Source organism: Nycticebus coucang, chromosome 10, assembly GCF_027406575.1.
Source record: "Nycticebus coucang isolate mNycCou1 chromosome 10, mNycCou1.pri, whole genome shotgun sequence".
Classification (NCBI taxonomy): Eukaryota; Metazoa; Chordata; class Mammalia; order Primates; family Lorisidae; genus Nycticebus; species Nycticebus coucang.
The window spans coordinates 79,208,725-79,232,083 of record NC_069789.1 but is presented as its reverse complement, the minus strand read 5'-3'; the positions used below and the strand labels follow the sequence as shown (position 1 = coordinate 79,232,083).

The 23,359-nt window shown below is 40.4% G+C and overlaps 1 protein-coding gene across 4 annotated transcripts in view; it reads left to right on the top strand.

The window, feature by feature from the left end:
* NPL (N-acetylneuraminate pyruvate lyase) overlaps positions 1-23,359 on the top strand; it is a 37,053-nt gene that overhangs the window by 8,604 nt on the left and 5,090 nt on the right. For all 4 annotated transcript variants that reach the window (XM_053605740.1, XM_053605738.1, XM_053605739.1 and 1 more), the window contains exons 3-10: positions 4,665-4,738; positions 6,710-6,797; positions 11,747-11,804; positions 14,391-14,466; positions 17,162-17,254; positions 18,964-19,112; positions 19,248-19,294; positions 21,561-21,645. In XM_053605740.1, the coding sequence (XP_053461715.1) occupies positions 4,665-4,738; positions 6,710-6,797; positions 11,747-11,804; positions 14,391-14,466; positions 17,162-17,254; positions 18,964-19,112; positions 19,248-19,294; positions 21,561-21,645 (670 nt within the window). The remainder of the gene's footprint in view (positions 1-4,664; positions 4,739-6,709; positions 6,798-11,746; positions 11,805-14,390; positions 14,467-17,161; positions 17,255-18,963; positions 19,113-19,247; positions 19,295-21,560; positions 21,646-23,359) is intronic.

Below are 23,359 nucleotides of genomic sequence, written 5' to 3'. Positions count from 1 at the left end.
AAATGTCAAGAAAATAGTTCCCCCTCCTCCATGACCTTAGCTTCCCCGTAAGAATCTTCACAACGTCCTCTGATAAAAACAAACTTGCTTCTCCAGTGAGAAAGGACCTGGCCTGCTACATTTAGAGCAGCATAAATTATTGTCTTTCTAACAGTGTTTGGGACACAAGTGACCCAAACTTCTAGAACAGAACATTTTCTACCTCCGGTAGGGTGGGAAGTTTAGTGCCAACCTGATTCTCTGCTGAAGGAGTTTTGAAGTAACTAAGTGGTTATTGTGCCAAAAGCACATATAACTTCTATATGATTTTTGAATGCTGATAGTTATGTTTAAAAGGCAAAAGAAAATGGAAAGTCAGATTTTCTGATAGGTGTGCCACATCATGCCAGTTATGAAAAGAGCCTGCTCAGTGCTGTGGATTCTGTCTTCTCAAGTAAAGTGAAAATCTTTCATGGTATGTCATGCACCAGGAGAGAGAACAGACAGTAATAGGGATTTCTCTCTTAAAAGCCACTTGGGAAAAATTCTATTATCCTTAGATCCTAAGAGAAGAGTTATAGAATCTACATGAAGTTTCACAATTCACACCCACTAGACCTCAAGTTGTGGTCCAGATAATATGAGTTTCTTCCTATAATACAGTTTGGATAAACTAAATGTAATAAAAGATTAGGTAAATTCATAATGTTCATCTATGAAATGGAATCTGTAGATAGTATAGTAATGGAGTATCTAAAAATGTGGGAAAATGTTTAATTCAGAATGCTAAGTGAAAAAATATAATGGGTAAATATACAAAAAAATATATTATGTATATGTAAATAGAAAAATATCAAACTATAAGAGGAATCATCACCAAAGAGATCCTCAGGGGGGGTTGTTTTCCTTTTTATTTTGTGTACTTTCTAAAATAAACTATGTGGCTTCTGTAATAGAAAAAAGTTTAAAAAAAAAGTCCTGGGCCATGGTGGTGTGTGCCTATAGCCCTAATCCCAGCTACTTAAGAAGCTGAGGTGTGAGGATCACTTGAGAGCAGGCTGGGCAGCATAGCAAGATCTTATATCTTAAAAACACACACACACACACACACACACACAGCAAAAATCATAGACCCAAGGCAAGGAATCTGAACCCAGGGAATTGAAATTAAAACATTAAACTGGAGTTAAGTGTGAGAATGACTGCAATAGCCTGGGATTTGGTTCTGGGCCACTGTCCCCTGAAGCAGCCCAGTGGTTAGATGTGTTCTGGGGCTCACAGAGGAAAAGCAGATCAGTGCAGCCTCCTCAAGTGAACTGGCATGTGTCACATCTGCAAGCACCAAGTTCCAAACACCCAGTGGTGGAGAGAACTATCCAATCTCATCATTTCCATTCTGTCTAGTGACTTCCTGATAATTGAAAATGGACCTAGGTACCAGGAGCAGGTGGAGTAGAGTGGGAAACCAGGAAGAGAACACAGTCCCCAAGGAGAATTATTAGCAGCCACCTAAGTAATTATTAGCAGCCACCTAAGCCTGCCATTTTGGGCCCCTGTGTAACAAATATGGTAACAGCTCTGGATGCTCCCATGGGCCCCACTCATCCCCGGAGCTGCCCAGCATCTTGGTCCAGGACTGCAAAGTCAGGCAGGGATCTGACATGCCCACAGTGCCTGCAGACCAATGGTCCTCTAAAAGGGGTGGCCATTGTTCTTGCAAGCATTGTCACATATTCTGGATTTTCAAATAAAGTCATTCTTTTTTTTAACAAGAAAAGAATATTTGATATTGTCAATTCAAACAAATACATTTAGAGGTAACCCCTTTTCAAATGGTGATCTCCCCAAGGAGATTTGGACCTGCCAAAACACCTTAAATCCAAAGATGTTTTCTGGGTGACACTATCCCTGCCCCCCTACTCCCACATTTCACCATTAGTTAGTGTCATTTCTGTAGGTGAGGGGGCATTTTATAAGCAGCAGCAAACTGCTTTCTCCTTTCTTGTAGGAACTGATAATGCATCACTCATTAGCATTCCTAACCTGAGTGAGATCGTCAGATGAGTACCTTCTCCCTCACCCAGCAAGGCCTGAGGGAATGTGACAGGGGTGGGGCTGAGTAAAGTATAGTGGTGTCATAGCTCACTGTACGTAGGTGGGAGCACCACCCCCTGAGGCCTTGAAACTGTGAAGTTCACTGAGGAAAGAAGGAGCCTCCAGTGTCACACAGCGGCCTCAATCTAAGTGTCCAGCCATCTAGAAAGATGAGAATAGCATCTCTCAAGAATGTTGGAGGGAAGGAAGATTATAAGGTTTTGTCCTGTTTCTTCTTCCAGATCCAGTTCCTTTGACATCTCCTTTCCAGCCTCCCTAACTGTAATTTGTCAGTCCCTATTCTAAACCCCCAAACACTTAATGTTTGACTCATAGGTTCATCGTATTTTCCTTTCAATTTTGTTATATACATTATTTCCTTTATTTGATTAATGAAATAGTGAAGGCTGGGTGCAGTGGCTCACATCTGTAATTCTAGCATTCTGGGAGGCTGAGGCAGGATTGCCTGAGGTCAGGATTTCTGACCAATCTGAACTAGAGCAAGAAACTATCTCTGCAAAAATTAGAAAAATTAGCCTGGCACAGTGGCCAGCACCTGTAATCCCAGCTACTCCAGAGGCTGAGACAGGAAAATTTTCAAGCCTCGGAGTTTGAGGTTTACAGTGAGCTATGATGACACTACTGTACTTTAGCGAGGGTGATAGAGTGAGACTCTATCTCAAAAAAAAGTAATAGTTAAATTTCAAAATATCTTGCAAGTGTGGTGCTAAGCTGTTTGTAATGGCAGAAATCATGATTTTGTTATCATCTAAGTTGCCCCTTTGTTGAGCACTTGTGGTATGCCAGGCACAGACCAGGGCAGGAAGGGAAGTGTTAGGATATGAGGGCATGAACCATAATGGAGGGAGTTTGCTACCCTGGGAGGCCCTACAACTGCATTAAATCTCACAGTGGCAGGCTCAGGTCCTAGCTGTCTTTTCTTTGAGCAAGCTCTGGGCTATGATTGCCTGTGCATTTTTTGTGTTTAGTATCTTTCCCTTTAATCCCAGTCAGCTGTTTTCTAGTCCATCTCTTTTTGTTTCTAGCCTTTTTGACAAATACCCTTTGATGTCTTTGTTTCCTAAATGCATCAGACTTTTTTTGTTTTATTTTTGTCGTTTAAGGAATACAGTAGGTAAAGATGAAAAGAATGTTAATAAGGCTAAAATTAAATTAGGATTCTCTGGCTCCCACTGACAAAAGTGCTAATGGCAGCCAGCTGGTACTTTGTGTTCTCAGCACTGGGTTCTGCAACATTTAACCCAGACTGGCTGCACAGCTTTCCTTTAAATTTCACTGTCTAGGTTATAACTGGATTATAGCTTTCATGTGAAAGCCATAAATTAGTTTCATAGTAGGGCTGAGTACATTGGATACTTTTTTTTCCATTCTTGAGATACTTTACTGAGAAGAATATGTTCCAGCTCCATCCATGTATAAACATGAAAGAGGTAAAGTCTCCATCTTTCTTTATGGGGAAGTGGGAGAGGGAGGGGAAGGAGGGGGAGGATGGGCGGAGGGAGGGTTTGGTGGGATTACACCTGCAGTGCATCTTACAAAGGTACATGTGAAATTTAGTAAATGTAGAATATAAATGTCTTAACACAATAACTAAGAAAATGCCAGGAAGGCTATGTTAACCAGTGTGATGAAAATGTATTAAACAGTCTAAACACCAGCATATGGTGCCCCATGATTACATTAATGTACACAGCTATGATTTAATAAAAATAAATAAATAAATTTCACTGTCTATCACCCATCCTCCCCACCTGCATGTTGACTGAGGACAGGTTGCTTAATGCAGTTTGTGAGTCAGCTTCTGGATTTAAAAATCATTACGATTTTAAGAAAAGAGCCTTTAACCTTAGACATTAGATCCTTACAAGGTCAGGATGCCTCAAACTGCTCAATGTATGCAGATCACATGGGGATCTCATTAAAAGGCAGATTCTAGGTGGGCAGGGCTGTGGGGGCCAGGATTCTGTGTACTTCTAATGAACTCCCCCCAAGAGGCTACGTGTTTTGCCTTCAAGAGGCAAAGTAACACAAAGTTCCTTTCCAACTATTAATCTTCTTCAATATAAAAAGAGCAAATACAGATGGGTTTAAGCTTTCATATGTTGTCACCAATATTAAGTGCTAAAATTCTTAAATTATTAAGATTGAATTTTTGTCTTATAAGCCTAAGAAACAATCGTCTCTTACCAAATGGAAAACATAAAGCGTTCAATTAGCCGTGCCCATGACCATCACTCTTCCCCCAAACAGGCAAAAGATAAACAACTACTTTTTAAATGTTATTTGTGATGAGATTTAAAAACAAATCATTTGTTGATAGCTATTAGAGATGCTCGTTTAAGTGAGGCACACATGGCAGAGTGGAGAAAGCGCCAGATTCAGAAAAACCAAACCAAGCAAACAAACAAAATCCCAGTCATGATTCAGAGCAAGCTAAGAATCTCACAGACTAAGTAGATTTTTTAGTAACTATTAATGAGAGAGCAGTTTATACCTCTGGGGATTAGTTGAATAATCTATAAAACAAAGACTAAATATACATTCTTTCCCATTTTTCCTGTATCTTTTAGAGAAATCAACTTTTCAGTAATTGGTCAGTATGTGGATTACCTTGTGAAAGAACAGGGAGTGAAGAACATTTTTGGTAAGTCACCTTTGGGGATTTCTCTGCAAGTCTCTAGCTCAGTCCTTAGAATGGAGGTCTTGCCTGGATACTAGCCTAAAGGTCAGCATCATTGTGTCCCAGGTTATCATGGAGCCTGGCTAAGCCAACTAACATTTGTAAATTTGTTGACTTACAAATATTTGAGAATGTGCAAATTATCTAGATAAGGTATCGTTTTTTTTATCTTCATGTAGAGATGAAAATCTATAATTCAGCTATCCTCTTTAGCTTGCCAAAGGCCATTCAGCCAAGACGTTTAATACCAAGTAAAGGCTCTTCTCTCTCTCTTAAGGATGAGTTCTAGTCTGGCCAGGCATAATGGCTCAAGTTTGTAATCCTAGCACTTTAGGAGGCTGAAGTAGGAGGATCACTTGAGGCCAGGAGCTCAAGACCAGTGTGAGAAACATAGTAAGATCCCCATCTCTGCAAAAAATAGAAAAATTAGCTGGGTTTGGTGGCAAGCACAGGTAGTCCCAGCTAAGCAGGAGGCTAAGGAAGAGGCACCACTTGAGCTCCTGAGTTTGAGCTTGTATAGAACTAGGATAACACCCCTCCACCTTAGCCTGAGGCAACAGGGCAAGACTCTGTCTTGGAAAAAGAAAAAAAAAAAAAGAATAGGCTTTATTCTTTCTTCACCTAACCTTTCAAATTGTGAATGGAAGAAAGACCCTAAATACTGCAGACAAAGGATTCACTGGACTAGCACTTATCCCCATTTATTTCAGAGACAGTAAAAGTTAAAAAAAAATTCACACCTTGAATGTGATAAGCCTGACAAATATACTTAACCTGCAATTGAGCTGACTGTTCCGAGGATGTCACACCTTGGCTCTGAGCTGCTGCTCTACCTGCAAGGAACCTGCAGTGCTAGAGGTACCATGATCATAAGCAGAGTGATAAAACACGTGTGAAAAGGTGTCCTGGGCTGCAGGTCCTAACCAAGATTACATAACTGCTCAGTGTCCCTTATAGCTCCAGGCAGATTCTTACTCCTTAAAGGACCACAGATCACCCCTGGATATAGGGAAGAAGCAGGAACATCCCTACAAACTGGAGCATATTTGAAGTCTCATAGGCCCCCGGAGGAGTGGTAGACATACTTTCCCACTCCCTCTCACCTCCTTGACCTCCACTATTCCAAGCCAGTGCTCTGTGCATGGAGACACAGTGCTGCCATCCACATGGGGCTCAGTATGTGTCCTGCTGCCCCTGGCATCTTTCTGTGATCCATTAAGAGATTGTAGAAAAAGGGAAAGAAGAAAGAAGATGCGCATTCGCATCTTACAGCTTTGGATTAAAACTTAAATTATTTAGTGTTTCAGACTTCATGTTTTCACCTGTAAATAAGAATAATAATTTCTACTATTCTGGGTTGTTGTAAGAATAAGTGAGTATATGAGAGTGCTTGATGTGAGAAATATTAATAGCCTTTGTGCTTATTTATGAAATGTCATTTTAAAAAAGGCTTGTCCTAGTGTGATCATGTCAGATTACGGACAGAGGTAGTCTGAGATCTGTGTACAAAATTGAGCACATTGTAACTCCCACTTACGGCCTCTTTGACATTCCAGTACTGGGTGCTGTTGATTTTCCTCCCATCTAAGCCCAGATAGAGAACTTGGTGGTGTTTGGAGATTGGCCCCAAATGTGGGCAGTTATGTCTGTCTCCATTTAAAATATTTGCTATCTGTCCCTGACAGCAAGGACAGATCTGTAATTACAAGTGGCAAATAACTTTCCTACTACTTTTGATAAGGTGAAGGTGGAATAAAGATGGAGTCTGAAGTGAAAATGGAAACATGGTGTTTTCCCCTCCCAATTCCATCCTCTGGTACTTCCCTGTGTTGCTTCCTCTTAAACAGGGGTTCATGACCCTGCTCTTCCAGAATCAGACTTAGAGGAGCAGAAGGTGCCTGTTGGTCCCACTGACTGACTCTTTGTTTGGAACAGTGAATGGCACAACTGGAGAAGGCCTATCCCTGAGCATCTCAGAGCGTCGCCGGGTTGCCGAGGAATGGGTGACAAAAGGGAGGAACAAGTGAGTGGCCCCACCAGGATAAAAAAAACCCATTGGCAAGAGCTGTCTTGAGGGAGCCTCTTCCCCAGTTGACATAGGCTCCCTGATTTGAGGTCAGAGGCCAGACTTGAAGCCAGGTTCTCAATAGGGAGCACCCCTCTTTTCTTTGTAGAAGGGCAGCCATGCTGCAAGGCATGCCTGGTCCCCTGAGGTTCCATCAGAAACTACTTCTTATCCCTCTACAAAGCCAATCCCCTCAGGATTATCTGTTTTTTCAGGTGGAGGATAAGAGAGAGGGAGATGGTGACTGACTCTGCTGGGTACGGCTCTTCCACTGAGCACCTCACACCCCTCTTGGGATGAGTGCCTGATACATGTGCTTTATATCAACTCACTACTTTCTTTATAGGTCTTCTCTGTGCCTATGACTCCAATGCTCTTTTACGGCGCTTCCCTTTGTGCTACTGGGGGACTTTATCCCCTAAATGTAATGATATGTTTTTGTTATAACACCAAATTAATGCCATGGCAAAACAAACAGGACAGTATCGGTTTCATAGACACATCCAGGTAGCGTCAATGCTCTGAGGTTGCTTACCAGCTGGTGGGGATGTCAGATGCTAAAGCTAACACTGCCCCTTCAGATAAATGTATAAAGAAAAAGAGAATGATTGATGTTGCCTGATGTGGAGGCAAAGATTAGAAGTTAAGTCCCAAGTGAGCCTGGAGCAGAGGTGGTCAGTGTGAAGCCCAGGATCTCCTTAGGAATCCTTAAATAGCTTCAGAGCACCTCCAGTACTCTGAAATTATTCACAAAGTTTGAATGCATATCCACATCAGCATTTTTTGGTGGATCCATCATCTTTCAGTAAGTCACAATCTGAACGATTAAAGATCATGGGCACAGTGAAGAGAGAGGAAGGCTAAGGATAAACATTAGGAACAGTAACAGAAATGATGAGTGATAGGGAAGTGGTCAGGGACAGAAAGTCCTCCAAGAGCAGGAGGGAGGTTGGGGCTGCAGCCAGGGAGGAGAATGATTTGAGAGGGCGTCAGTGTAGCACGACAGTGTAGACGGACTGTGCAGCCAGCCTGCCTGAGTTCTGGTCTCTTCCTCCTGTTAGCTCTAGGAATGCAAGCACGTCACCTAAGCTCTCTCTGTTTTATCCATAAAATAGGAACCTATCTCATGGGGTCAGTACCTATCTCATGGGGTCATACTGAGGTTTAGAACAGTGCCTGGAACATAACATTAAGTGCTATAATATAAGAATTGGTTGTAACTATTTTAAGTAGATTCATTTGTTATAGTATTTGTTATAATTATCAGATGCCATGAAAGTCAGTAGATGAAAGACTAAGAAGACCACTTAGTCTGACACATAGGAGGTCACCAATGGCCTCAAAGAAAACAGAGCCAGTGAGTAATGGCAGAGGAGCCACATCGCAGTGAGCTATGTAACGCAGCAGACGTGTGGAAGTGGGGGCTGGATATTCAGCTTATTCTCACGTAGTTTTCTGGTGAAGGGAAGGAGAGATGGAGTAGTAGGTTAGGGAGGAAGAGATAAGACTAAAAGGAGGGTAGTTTCTTTCTCTTAAAGTGGGGAAGTCTTTAGCTTGTTTCTATGCTGAAAGAACACTGCCATGGGGGAAGAGAGTACAGATACAGAAAGAAATGGCAAACTGATCTTTGATGGAAGGTCTCAGAGGGGGGTTGAAATGCAGGTGCTCCTTGATTTACAATGGGGACACCTCCCTATAAAGCCACCACAAATCAATTTGACTTATGATATTCCTAATTTATGACGCGTTTATCTGGACATAACCCCATTATAAGTCAGAAGTGAGGGGTTACTGAATGTCACTTCTGTATCATTTAAAGGTGGACTATCATAATTCAGGGATCATCTATATCCCCCAGAACAGACAGAGTAGCTTTAGAAGACAGCCAAGAAGCTGGGAGGAATGTTGTAGATGGTGTTATGGCTAAGCAGAGAGGTAGAGAAGACGGAAGTAAGAGAGTCTGTATGTGAAATCTTTATCTTTGGTATCTGGGAATATAGAACTTCTGCCCAGAACAAGGAGTTGGGTGGAATTTAGAGCTGGATAGAAACAGTCAAGATTTGGAGTAGCCACTGCAGAGAATGGGAAAGGGAAGTGAATCGTGATAGCCAGAAGGTTTATTGGAGCCACTTCCTGAACTGAGAAATTACTGGGAAATATTTATTAAAGTCCAATAGGGTAGTGATGCCTAACAACAGCCCAGAGGAGAGGCGAGGAGTCAATGTATGATTCATCTCATCCAACTCATCCAAGCCAGGAGAAAGGTGTAGTTAAAGGCTTAAGGAGGTCCTGCAGCAGAGCAGCTGGTGGCTGACACCTGTAATCCCTGCACTCTGGGAAGCCAAGACAGGAGAATCCTTTGGGCTCAGGTACTATGATGATGCCACTGCACTCGCCTGGACAAGAGAAAGACCCAACCTCTGCTAAAAATAGGAAAATTAGCCAGGTGTGGTGGTGGGCACCTATAGCCCCAGCTACTCCTGAGGCTGAGGCAGAAGGATCACTTGAACCCAGGAGTCTGAGTTAGCCTGCTGTGAGCTGGGCTGATGCCAGGGCACTCTAGCCTAGGCAACAGAGCAAGATTCTGTCTCAAAAAAAAAAAAAATGCAGCAGCTGGTGACATTTAAACAGGGTCAGTCATCCTTCCTTTCTCCATTCAGAAGTCTTCTGTTAATCCTTTAAAAATACCAACTTGATTATGTCACTTCCCAGCTAGGTCCCAGTTTCCCCACAGTGTAGCAAGCCAAGAATCATGGAAGGACTCAGGTGGCATCTCCATCTCATGAGGACACTGTATGTGCCATTCAGAGTCCCTTGGAAGACTCAATGGGGTGACAGAATTCACAGCTGAGCTTTATCACCAACCCCACCTGATAAGGCCAAGCCCAACTGTGGCCTCACCCCAGAGGGGTCTATGGAGCACCCTCAGAAGTGAGCATTGGGGTCTCAGAGTGAATATTCTGTTGGCCAAATTCTGAGGACTCACAAGATAGGAACTAGCTTTTTACAGTGAATTTTGTTTTTCATGTGACTAGTTCCTGGTTGTACTCTTTGAGGAATTTCTTCATTTTTATCTCTAACTAAAAGTATCTCAGTATCATACCTATCTTCATGCACCTGATACTACCAAATACAGCATCTGCGACAGTGCTTCATCACAGTAAGTACTCACGTACTGATTAACCAGTTACTGCTTTTATTTTTCTACTGCTTGCTGGGCGTGGTGGCTCAGGGCTGTAATCCCATCCCTTGGGAGACTGAGACAGAAGGATCACTTGCATCCAGGAGTTCCAAACCAGCCTGAGCAACATTGTGAGACCTTGTCTCTACAAAAAAAATTTAAAAACTTAGCTGGGCATGGTGCTGGGTGCCTGTCATCCTAGTTACTTAGGAGGCTGAGGCAAGTGGATTGTCTGAGCCCAGGAGTTTAAGGCTGCAATGAGGTATGATTGTGCAACTGTACTCTAACCAGGGTGACAGAGCAAGAGTCTGTCTCAAAAAATAAATGAATGAGCCAGGTGCTGTGGTGGGCAACTGTAATCCCAGCTACTTGGGAGGCTGAGGCAAGAGAATCACTTGAGCCCAAGAGTTTGAGGTTGCTGTGAGGTATGATGCCACAGCACTCTACCGAGGGCAACAAAGTAAGACTCTGTCTCAAAAAATAAATAAATAAATAAAAATGAATGAATCAATGAATAAAATTCTGCTTGGTTGGACCTTAAATTCTATTCCCTGGGCGTATGTTTTTTAATCCCTAACGATTCCTGTCCTTGCTGTTTTCCATATTTTACATCTTTCTAAGGCTCTACTCTTTAGGCTTAATAGTAATAGCTGCTAATATTTATTAAGCATTTACTGTGTGCTCATATGGTGGTATGTTTTACATGTCTGAACTCATGTATCCTTACCTCAGCACCATGAGGCAGGTACTGTTATTATCTGAAGTGTTGCAGGAGACTGAGACATACAATGGTTAAGGGCTTTCCTGAGAGATTTACAACTAGCCAGTAACAGAGTCAGGATCCCAGCTCAGGACTGTCTAATTCTGGCATGTAAGTTCTTAACATCTATACTGCACCAACTTCCAGTCATATTTTTTTCTGGGGATAGATTCACCATTGTAATTTGGGTTTTTTTTTAAATTTACATTTGATCTAGGTCAATAAGATTTAGCCAGTCCCATATATGTGCAAAGCACTCTTATATAAATATATGCAACATCATTTATTTACAAAAACCGTATGTAAGGTCTGACACATAAATTATTGATTTTAAACATTATTAAAGCAGATCACTTGTTTCCATTAGAATTGATTTTTAATTTGTATGTCTTTCATCACAGCCTAAAGCCATTTTTGTATTTAAGCATGTATATAAGACTCATTTCTACAGACCCTAGTATACTTACCTATAAGATAATGAGCATGGACTAAGTTATCCCTGGGATCCTCTGCCTCTAATTTCATGAGAGATGAACCTCATTTCTGTGCATGTTTTTAGCAAATATTTCTCCTGCTGGCAATATGAAACCCCCATGACACTATGTAAACATACCACCTTCCCACTGGCTGTAAACTAAGCATTGCAGGAATGGCTGCATTCCTACAGTACAGAAGAAATGAAGTACAATTTTAACTTTGTCTTTAAAGACCTTCTCTGCTGTGGATTAAATCATCCTAGGAGCTCTGTAATCACAACCAGCCTCTCAGTAACATGATTAGACTTTGATATTGGTGGCCTACATTAAAAATATCACCATACACCTTTTAATTAGCTTAATTTTAAATAGATCACTATCGAATTTAATAGTCTTGAGATTGAGATTAAAAGGCATCAGCTAAGTGCTGAAACCAGTCCTCCTGTGTTCCTCTACACTTCAAGGGATGCAGCAGCATTTTCTCTTGCAGGCTGGATCAGGTGGTGATTCACGTAGGGGCCCTGAGCTTGAAGGAGTCACAAGAACTGGTATGTATGGAAATCTGTCTGGGAGAGACTATTCAAAGGGCTTCCATTTTTATGAGACTAATGCGCTACCTACTGCATTAACGGGGCACCTGGGGCTTCCATTTTTAGGCTGAAGTTAAAATCAAGACCACTTTTGCTATGTGGTAGATCAGTGCCTGAAAAGATAAGGTGTGGGGCCTCAGAGACTTACTGTCTAGAAGCAGGCACTGTGCCACAAAGAAGCTGTAGCCCAAGGTGATGGTACCGTGGGACAGGAGACAAGGCACCTTCCTCCAAGGAATGATGTAGCTGAGTTTGCTTGTAAGGACAGACTTGCAGAATTTGATCCAACTTCAGTTCTCTCTGTTAAGTAGAAGGCACGGCCATCTGCTGGACACAAAGGGGATAAAAGAATAATGGCTTGAGTGGTTAAAGCTGATATGCTACCTTGACAAAAAGGATGAGAGAGCTAAAACAGGAAAGGATTGCTTAGTGGTACTGAAAACCAACTAAAGTTGTAAGTCATAAATCTGTCATATCACCATGCAACACAGTTGTGGAATTTTTTTCTGGGTACACTCTTCAGCCAGAACAAAGAAACAAGAATGCAGACAATTAGGTCGCTCTAAATTGAGGGATTAGCAAGTTAAGATGTGCAAAAGCTAGGAAGGAAGGAGTTAAAGTTGTTAACAGAAAAGCAGATGGTGTGGCAGTTTTGAGGCGTAAGTGACAAGGTTAAGAAAAGAAGGCACAGAGATGTTTAGAACTGTTTACCAGAAGGTCTGATGCCTGGACTGCTACAAAACTGACCATGTTTCCAGAATTTAGATAGTCTAACTTGAAAGTGTAAAATGATTTTATCTAGCCCAACATCATCTTGATGGGTTTTGTTTGATGGTTTTTCCTATTATTTCTATTTAGAAATGGTATGTATAACATACTTAAAAAATTGCAATTCAGTGCTCTTAGGCAAGCCACAAGGGAAGACATATTACTAGACTATTAAGCCTAGAATCAGAATTTGGGGATTTGATTTGATCGTTTTACAAAAGGTCTTTCAACAAAGGTAGCATGGTATAGGGAATATTTTTTCTTCTTCTTCTCTTTCAACTGCTTTCTTTTCCAATGTGCAATGTAAATTTTAAAATACTGTCTTGTCATGACATGAAAGGCCATGTTATTCATTGGGCTGAACACTAGAATAGTAGAGGTAATCTTGAAATAGAGGTAGTCTTCTGGTGTAAGGATCATCTTCTGGTATATGGGATAGTGTTGCCAAGGAGACAATTACATTAGCCTCTGTATAGCCCTTGCTCTCCATCAGATGATGTTTGAGTGGACATTGCTAGCAGCTGTCTTAGGTGTTTCCTTTTTTTCTTACTTTCAGCTTAGGTTGCCCATCCACTCTTTTCCTAAACAAATGATTCAAATATATCTCATTCTGATTCTAGGTTAATGAAATTATACCCAATGTCTTGATTGGTCTTTGGGCTATATCTCAGTGTTCTCTTTTTAACTGTCCTAGTTTACTTCTGCAGAAAGTTGATCACCTCTATTTGATACAAATATTACAAGTTAAAGTCTCAACAGGAAGCCCTGTCCCACTTTTCGGTAGGGGGGGCATGTACTGAAATAATCAACAAGCATCTACTGAGCGCCTGCCTGTGCCCAGCACCATGATTGACCTGGACCTGAACTCAGGAGTGAACAAGATCTGACCCCTCCCCTCAGGGAACTCACACCCCAGTTGGAGGACAGTCACCATACACAACTGTCTTACAATGTGTTATGTTTAGGTACTCTACTTGAATTATAAGGGCCAGTGAGAGGAAATGTTAATTGTTTCTGGAGGAATTTGAAAAAACTAAGAACCATGGTGCAACCTTTCCCAACTGCATACAATCTTTTTTTTTTTGAGACAGAGTCTCACTATATCGCCCTCAGTAGAGTGCTATGGTGTCACAGCTCACAGCAACCTCAAACTCTTTTGGGCTTAAGCAAGTGTCAGTCTCTTAAGTCTCAGCCTCCCAAGTAGCTGGGACTACAGGCGCCTGCCACAATGCCTGGCTATTTTTTTGTTGCAGTTGTCATTGATGTTTAGCTGGCCCAGGCCAGGATGGAACCCGCCACCCTCCGTGTGTGTGGTCAGTGCCGTAACCACTGTGCTATGGGCGCTGCCCCATGCATACAATCTTTTAGACAAATTTTAAAATATGACTGTTGTATCATTGAACAGAAAATACAGTGTAATCCAGTAGGCTGAACAGCAGAAGAGAAATTATATCAGCAGGCATCTCTATGAGCAGTTATCATTTATCAGAATGAACCACTTGTCTCCTTAGCAAGATTTTTTTTTTTTTTGTACTGACAAAACTATGGAGAAGTATGAGATTAAGTGCACAGCTCACCTTCACCTGGGATCCCTGCTTTGCAACCTGGGATTTTCTTGACAATGATATTTATCATTAAATCTGGCTCATTTTTCTACTCTCCAGTGGTGTTTCGATTGGCAGACCTGAAGAGCTTGTTAGTGAACTTTAGTATCTAAGCTGTAGGTAACTGTAATAAATCACTTATTTCAGTATGGTATTCTCTCTTCCTTTAAAGGCCCAACATGCAGCAGAAATAGGAGCTGATGGCATTGCAGTCATTGCACCTTTCTTTCTCAAGCCATGGAACAAAGGTAATCAGTAGATAGGTCTAAATGTACAGTACCCCACATGATCTACTGCTTCTTGCCTCCATTTAAAATGGTTACACTTAATTCAGGAAAGCAAAGTCCTATGGACTGGAGGCCTGAAGTTGTGATGGTGTAGTGGTCCTCTGGAACATTTATTCTCCCTGGATTCAGAAAAGTGACCACATGAAAGTACTTTGATTATTTTGCCAAATAATCTGGTTGGGTCATCCACCAAGCCCCTGGTCAATTGTAGATGCCTGTGTTTTGGTTAGGAGTCCATTGTGTAGAGTGACAAAGTGACATAGCAAAACATGGGACCATTTTTCTCAAAAGAAAGGAGTATAAGTGATGGGCAATTTTGAGATTATACATCCTAGTCAAGGTTGAATGAGTGCAGAGTTAGAGAGATTTTACAGAAATACTGTCTTCTGAATTTCTAAAATATCATAGTATGGCTTTCTCCTTTCTACTGCTTTCTCTGTGGAAACTTTTTATGGTGTCCAAGTATACCAGGTCTTTTTAGTCCTTTTGATTAGTAAAAAATGAAATAAAATTTTAAAAGGATAGCAACAGACAAGATGTCATGCGCATATATGATTAAATAAATCCATGAGTAAATGTATAAGAGGCCAAAATATCCCCTATTGTTGGTAGATAGAAAAGGGTTGTTAATGTAGATAGGTAATTTAAATATTGCTAATTCAAGGATTTAAAATGAACATTTGTAAAGTTTTTTCACAAGGTTTTATAAATTTTTACATTAATATTTTCCTAAAAGATGAACAAAGGAGAAATGATGAATTATACATACTAATTTGCCATAAATATTTATCATGGACTGAACATATCATCACAGTATTCAGATAAAGTACATAAAATTCTCTCCCTCACTATCCAGTGGCATTCAAAGTATAAACAACTCTGCTGGATTTATCTGTCATCTGCAGCAGTATTGCAATTGGAACTTGCATTGGAAAGCAGGAAATCCCATCTCAGTAAACCGGAATGTATTCTCCTCTGATGTATTTGGATTTCTTCCCAAAGGAAAAAGTACCAAACTCTGGTTGAATTTATGTGAAATGTGCTGCTACTCTTACAACTTTCTTCTTGAAGCAGATGTTGTTCATCTTTTTGTTGTAGAATTTTCTGTTTTACAACCTTATTACTCTGATTTATTGAACCTCTACTAGTCCCTCTTGGTTACTGTCCAAACTTAGTCTTTCTCGGGTAAGAAGATAAGAGTCCTACCTGATGGCTTCTGATTTTTATAAGAGTATTTTATGATAGTTGATTTTTTAATAGTAGTGTAGTATGATAGGCAAATAATCATTTTAGTTTGGCCTTTCTACAGAAAGGAAAATAAAACTTTGAAAGAAGTGAGTTGTAAAAACATGGCATTAACAATATCAAGGATGGTAAGAGAGGTCGAAAATTTTCAGTTTCTGTGTGGGGAAAACTTTTGACAAAGTTGGCCTGGGAAAAGATTTTATGAAGAAGACTGACCCCCCTTGGCAATTGTAGCAACACCAAAAATAAACAAATGGGACATGATCAAGCTAAAAAGCTTCTGTACAGCTAAAGGTACCACAGCTAAAGCAAACAGCCTTTGAAATGGGAAAAGATATTTTCATGCTATGAATCTGACAAAGGACTGATAATTAGAATCTATAGAGAATTCATATTAATTAATAAGAAAACAGCAAACAACCCCACTTATAAGTGGGCAAGAAACTTGAACAGAAACTTCTCTGAAGATGACAGACAAATGTCCAACCAACACATGAAAAAGTGCTTATCATCCCTAATGATCAGAGAAATGCAAATCAAAACCACTCTGAGATATCACCTACCTCCAGTGAGATTAGCCCACATCAAAAAATTCCAAATCAGCAGATGCTAGTGTGCATGTGGAGAGAAAGGTACACTTTTGCACTGCTGGTGGGATTGCAAATTAATACAACCTCTATGGAAAGAAGTATGGAGCATTCTCAAAGAACTAACACTTGACCTATTTGATCCCTCAAGCCCATTACTAGATGTCTACCTAGAAGAAAAAAAAAATCATTTTATCACAAGGACATTTGCACTAGAATGTTTTTTGCAGCTCAATTCATAATTGCCAAGACATGGAAGCAAACCAAGTGCCCATCAACCCATGAATGGATTAACAAATTGTGGTATATGGATACCATAGAATACTATTCAGCCATAAGAAAAGATAGAGACTTTACCTCTTTTCAGTTTACCTGGATGAAATTGAAACACGTTCTTCTTAGTAAAGTATCTCAAAAATGGAAAGAAAAAGTATCCAGTGTATTCAATACTAACATGAAACCAATATATAAACAACTACACACCCACACAAAAGAAAATACACAAGTATAGTCTAGCAAAGGAGAAGGGAGAGGAAGGAAAGGGGAGGTAGGAGGAGACAAGGTGATTGGAGGGATCTCACTTAATGTACCCAATGTGATGGTATTCAGCACAGATGAAGGACTCAACTACAACTTGAACTTTACCTTAGAAATGAAAACGATGTAACCTAACATTTGTACCCTCATAGTAATCTGAAATTAAAAAAAAACAAACCGGTATTTTCAGTTTCTGAGAAGGATGGTTGCATTTCTTTACATGATTTGTTTTTTCCACCAGGGAAAGCCGCTGTTTCACATTTGTTTACACTATGCTGTTCTTTCAGACGTCCTGGTCAATTTCCTAAAGGAGGTGGCTGCTGCTGCCCCTGCATTGCCATTTTATTACTATCACATTCCTGCTTTGACAGGGATAAAGAGTAAGTGCTGCAGCTTTTGATATTTCTTTCCTTCCAACTCTCACATCTTATCCTATTTTACTAAGAAACTCCCACTCTACGCACCCTACCCCAAAAGCATAGCTGGGTGTTGACTGAGCTGTTTCAATTGCTTCTAAATATTACTCTAATATCCCAGCCCTTATCAATAATTCACACCACCTTATAATGAAAGTTGCTAAATGTGAAGTAAAGGCTGACCTCTAGGCACGTGTAGCAGACGCCTGTGTCTCTGTCACACACACCTCCTTACTTCTGTGAGAAGACTCAAGACTGTAAGCCCCTCTAAGGGCAAGACCATGTCTACCTGGTACCTATTACTCTCTCAGTGCCAAACACATAGGAAGGTACTCTGATCTCTTCTGACTTTTCTTCTAGCTTTTCTTTGTCATTACTGTATTTCCCCAGTGAGAAGTTTTTATGATTAGATGAAAATTCTTAGAGATTTTTTTTAATTCCATTATTCTAAACTCCATAAAAGAAAAAATGGAGGCTATGCTTTATTAACCTTCTGAGGAAAAGATAAACTGTTTTTTACTGCATTCTATTCTCATACTCACCACTCAAACAAAACATTGCACCTCTGGTCACCAAAATGTATATGGGGATTCCCCCTCACTAACAACCAGTTCTCCACCAGAGACTAACTGGATGTCCTATAGTTTAATTCTGACACTATTGAACTGAAGTTAGCATCAGATCCTGCAGTTTAAGAACTCAGTCCCACAAGACTTCCCCCACTTCAGATGTCAGTCTCAAGTCCCAAATAGTGACCTGGGCTTCTGACCAACTGCCAAGTACCCACGACTTCCTCCCTGGGTTTGATTAATTTGCTAGAGTAGTTCACGGACCTCAAGGAAACACTTTACTTACTACTGCCTATTTATTACAAAGGATGTTATAAAGGATACAGATAAAGAACCACATGAAAAGATGCTTGGGTATATGAGAAGGATATGTCAGTCTCTCTCTGGGCAAACCCCTTCCAAGGACCTTCATTTATCCAGCAACCCAGAAGCTCTTCAAACGCAGTTTGGAGTTTTATGGAGGCTTTGTTATGTAGGCATGATTGATTACATCATTGGCTGTGGGTGATCAGCTCGACCTTCAGCCTATCTCTCCTCCCCAGAGGTTAAGGCGTGATCAAAAGTGCCAACCCTCTAATCATGTAGTTGGTTCTGCTAGCAACCAGCCCCCATCCTGGAGGTCTCCCAGAGACCCAGCCCTTCATCAACACAATAGTGTACAGAAGGGCTCTTACCACTTTGGAGATTCCAAGGGATTTAGGAGCTTTGTGTTAGATGTTCCCATTACTTACAATATAACACAAGTCTTAGGAGCTTTATGTCAGGAACCAGGATCGAAGACCAAAGAATAGAGCAAAGTATTTGCTCTAGCACCCCTGTCTACAAGGGTTGTAAGAGCTCTGTCTCAGGAACTGTGGGCCAAGACCAAATATATCACAAATATCTATCTACTGTCTTTAAGGAATGCAAAGTTTAGGATTATAAGTTGACAAGTACATAAGAGTTACTAGGCAGGGCGAGTGATTATGCCCAGTCTGCAGTAAGCTCCAGGTGACACTAGCCCATGGCAGCTCAGTGCAGATGTGTAGGGCTATATGAGATGTTATTCCATACACATATTTCCCAGAGGTTTACAGATTAATGAGAATTTATTGTTTTGAGCAGTTCGTGCTGAGGAGTTGTTGGATGGCATTCAGGAAAAGATCCCCTCCTTCCAAGGGCTGAAATTCAGTGACACAGATCTCTTAGACTTCGGGCAATGTGTTGATCAGAATCGCCAGCAGCAGTTTGCTTTCCTTTTTGGTGTGGATGAGGTAAGTCACCTCTTAGCATATTGCAGCAGGTCAGTTTCCCTCTAAAACAACTTCCGTAATTGTTTATATAGTAGTAGCATCTCTTCCCTTTCTTTTTTTCATAAAAGTGAATACTCCTTATCTGTTTCTGATTAGCAACTGTTGAGTGCCCTGGTGATGGGAGCAACTGGAGCAGTGGGCAGGTAAGCATGACTCATTTTCCCCAATGATTATAAATTTAAAGTCCCCCAGGGAGACATTTATCACCAAAATAGCTGCATTTCTTGCATGTACATCCTTTCCAGTAGAAGTTGCCTCTCTTTCCAACATTTGTCTACTAAAAGGGAATTAAGTAGGGCTTTATCAGTCTGTTAGAAACTCAGTCGCTGTTGTCTACAAGCATCAGTTGCAGTTAGAGGTAAGACATGGGAGCACATGAGCTGAGGGCATGCACAGCCCTATAACTTAGCAGTAGCTGACCCTTGGTGCTGTCGCCCTGGTGATCGTTGTCTCACAGATGGACTCACACTGTCTTTGTCTGAAATTATTTGGTTACAAATAACAGAGACCTATTCAAAGTAACTTAAATAAAAGAAGATAAGTTATAAAATACTGGCAAATTACTTAGAATCCAAGAAAAGGATGTGTAATCAGGCCTCAAAGAGGATGAAAACTAGGAACTGCAAAATTCTTAATAGCCAAGGAATATCATCCTCCATCTGTGATCTTCCAGAGGCTCTCACCTCTGCGTCTCTCTATACACCTCTTTATTTCTCATCTCTTTCTCTTTTTCCTGATGGGCTCTCTCTGGTTCAATATGCAGTTGGCCAATGATGGCTGCCAAAGTGTGGCATCTATCATAATACTGCCTAGTCACGTGTCTGCCTCATGTTCAACCAGCTGTGAACACACAGTGGCTACTCAGAAGGCAGAAAAATTTCAATTAGCGTATCTATTGCACATGTCAACCTAATTCATTAGTATATGCTTGCAAGCAGATTGATTTTTACATTAACTGAAGCAAAGTGACACTCATAACATGTTCTTGATGAGCATAGGTTTGAGGAAGATAGGTTGAGCTTGATAATCTTAATGACTTGTTCACCTAACCAAGATGGCCTGTGGCATCCTTTATAGCTTCAGGGTCATTTCTACCAAGGAAGCCTGAATTCTGGATTTGCTGACCATGGAACCTTTTTTCCCCTAGAAATTCTTACTTTTTTGACCATGCTAGGCATTTTAATTCTGTTGACTTTATCTATAAGCAAAGCATATTTGGTTAGACTTCATTTTGTCTTAATTATAATCACCTTCCTATCTAACTGAGGTTACATCAAAGACCACTGCAATTCAAATTTTAGTTTTCTGAAACTCCTCAGATGTTATTCTTCCTTACTTTCTTACCAGAAGATAATGTGAGCTTCACATTCCTGGAATCCCTTGCTATTGAGCCAGGGTCTACATATACAAGGACCAATGACATTTCTGTTCTTGGTACATCAAGATAAATACATCTTCTGATACTGACTGACTTTTATTTCATCCTTAAAGAAACTGGAGAAATGTCCTTATCAAAAATTTCTATAACCTTCTACCTTGTTGATTTCTCCAAGAATTCTGTGATAAGTCTAAGATTTGTCTTTATTTGTAGATATTTTTCTTAAGTCTGTGAGAACATTTTATCAGATTGAATAACTACTCTCAACTTCATTTTTATTGACTTGTCATAGAACCATGAAGTGATGGAAATCTTTGTGGCAACTCTGCATCCCTTCTTTGAGCAAAATAGAAACCAGCTTAGCTTATAGGGCTTTGAGAGGATTAGACATGATTTACGTCAAGCGCCTGTAATATAATAAGCACTTAGTAAATGGTCCTTCATTTCATTATTATCATCATTATTAATACTATTGTATAGAAACTAGTCTCTAAGTAACATATAAGTTGGCAAGGAATGTAAGTATTTGTTCAGATTTTCTCCTTTTACTATAACTCCGTTGTCCCAATTTCTCAGCATAAAGTTTTTAGGACTCATCTCAGATGCCATATTTTTGTAATTTATATTTTTTATTTTTACTTTCTTCCAGCTACAGAGAGGGGCAGATGCTACATTTTGTCTACAGCTCTTATCTAGCATTAAGCCTCTGTGTGTGCTTAGGGCAGGTGTTGGCCTCAATTTCTCCCTACCAAATATATCTCTATCTTTCATTTGCTTTTTCTTTCTAATTTTATTCTTTTCCCATTTTTCTTCCTTTATCCACTTTTGTATTCTGTGCCTTATCTGCAACATTGCTTAGTATTGCCAAAAAACTCAGAACAGAAGACAGTCTGATCCCCTAATAGATTAGAACCCAAAAGTCTTTCAGGAGACCTGGGCATATTTTTTCCCTTTTAAACAATAAAAGGTTTGGAATCTGGGACTTTCCTGTTGAGTTATTGAACCTGCAATATTTTCTGTTGTCTTGCCAGTACCTATAACTACCTGGGAAAGAAGACAAAACAGATGTTGGAAGCTTTTGAACAAAAGGACTTCTCCTTAGCCCTGAACTATCAGGTAAACATTTTCTTCCCTTCCCATAATCATACTCTTTTTCCTTCCCCACTTGATTCTATATTTTTCCCCTCTTATTAACAGTTATATACCACATTTGCTCACATTAAAACTTTCAAGCCACTTCTTTCTTTACCTTTTTTCTGTTTCTTACTTTTCCCTGTTTAAAGCCCAACCTGTCCCCATTGTCTAGTACCCTACATGTCTAATCAGGATAGGCCTCATACGGGAATGCTTCTCTTTGTTCCTCCTAGACAGGATCTTATTTTTATGCTCTCTTCAAAGTACTTTTGTGATTATAAAATAGTGGTCATACATTTTTGGGGAAAATGCTGCCCCCTTGAGAATATCATCCCTGAGTCATCAGAGGACAGAGGAAGTTATGAAGCTGGTAACTTAAAATGGAGAAGGCTTAATCCAAAGTCAGGGCAAGTCAGCCCTGTTCACCCTGGAAATGTGCTAAGAACTGGAAACGTCCACTGGGCAGGACACAAGGGCCTAGTTGGTGATCCAAAAGGAGACATTGGCTTTGAAACAGGGATAGAAAAACAGCAGACACTGACATGTTACAGGGAAGACCCCAGAGGAAATGGTGGCTGCTGTTAACGTTACATCGAGAAGAGCCTTGCTGAAGGCTAGCACTAGTCTCAACAGCTGGTTCTAAAGTGTAAATGGAATGAAATGAAAGGAAAGGCACTTTTGGGGGCTGTGAAGCAAAGGGAGTTTCAGAACAGTATAAGCAGCTGAGAGGAGTATCCCAGGAAAATAAGTGGGAATGGGAGGGCATAACCAAGATTGGTGAGAGTGGTTTGTCCTAATAAAGCTCTGAGATGGAAACTTTTGAACAGGACAAGCTGCCAACAGGATAATCAGAGATTACAGAGCAGAAGTGGAAAACATCCTTGGGGGTTAGAGGGAGTGACCTACAGCTCCAACCCAGAGAGACCGCAAGGAAGCAGTATCTATGAAATCATTCATAATTAATCATAATTATTCCTCAGCCTTAGGCCTCAAAGTCAAGCCAGCATACATCTGCTTCCTCATGTTTAGAGATTATATCTAATATCCACCTTTGTCTCCAGAGCAGGTAAAGCTAAGAGCAGGCACAGGGTGGGGATTTAGGAAACTCTGTCAATAGAACTCAACATTGACAAGACTTTGGTTAAAATTAGGATAAGAAGTCAGAATTGTGCAGACTCTGCCATCTCCTGACACTCGTAGTTTCTTTCCTCCTTAGTTGCCTTGAAATGTTATTTCTGAAAATTCTAACCTGTTCTGAGCTGAAGGACAGGGAAATCATAGATGGAGTAAACTATGAAGCACCTGTACTGTTGCCCCTTCCACCTAATGGCTTCTCTCACTGGCTGGTCCAATCCCCAAGTGAAGAAACAGACAAGTAAAAAAAATAGAGCTAAACCTACCTCATTCCCTCTCATGGACTTAAATGACATCTGCTATATTTACACGGACAGGAACACTCCTTGCAGATTTGTTCATGATAGCAAAAGACGAAAACAGCCCAAGTATCTATCCATAAGCCAACTGTTAAATGCATTATGATCAAGTTATGCAATGGAATTATATACAGCCCTTTAAAAGAACAAGATAGCTTTATATATTCTGATCTGGAAAGATCTACATGATATATTTAAAAGAAAAAAGCAGAATAGTAAACATAATATGCTATAGTTTTGGTGTATGGGGGAAGACCATACAC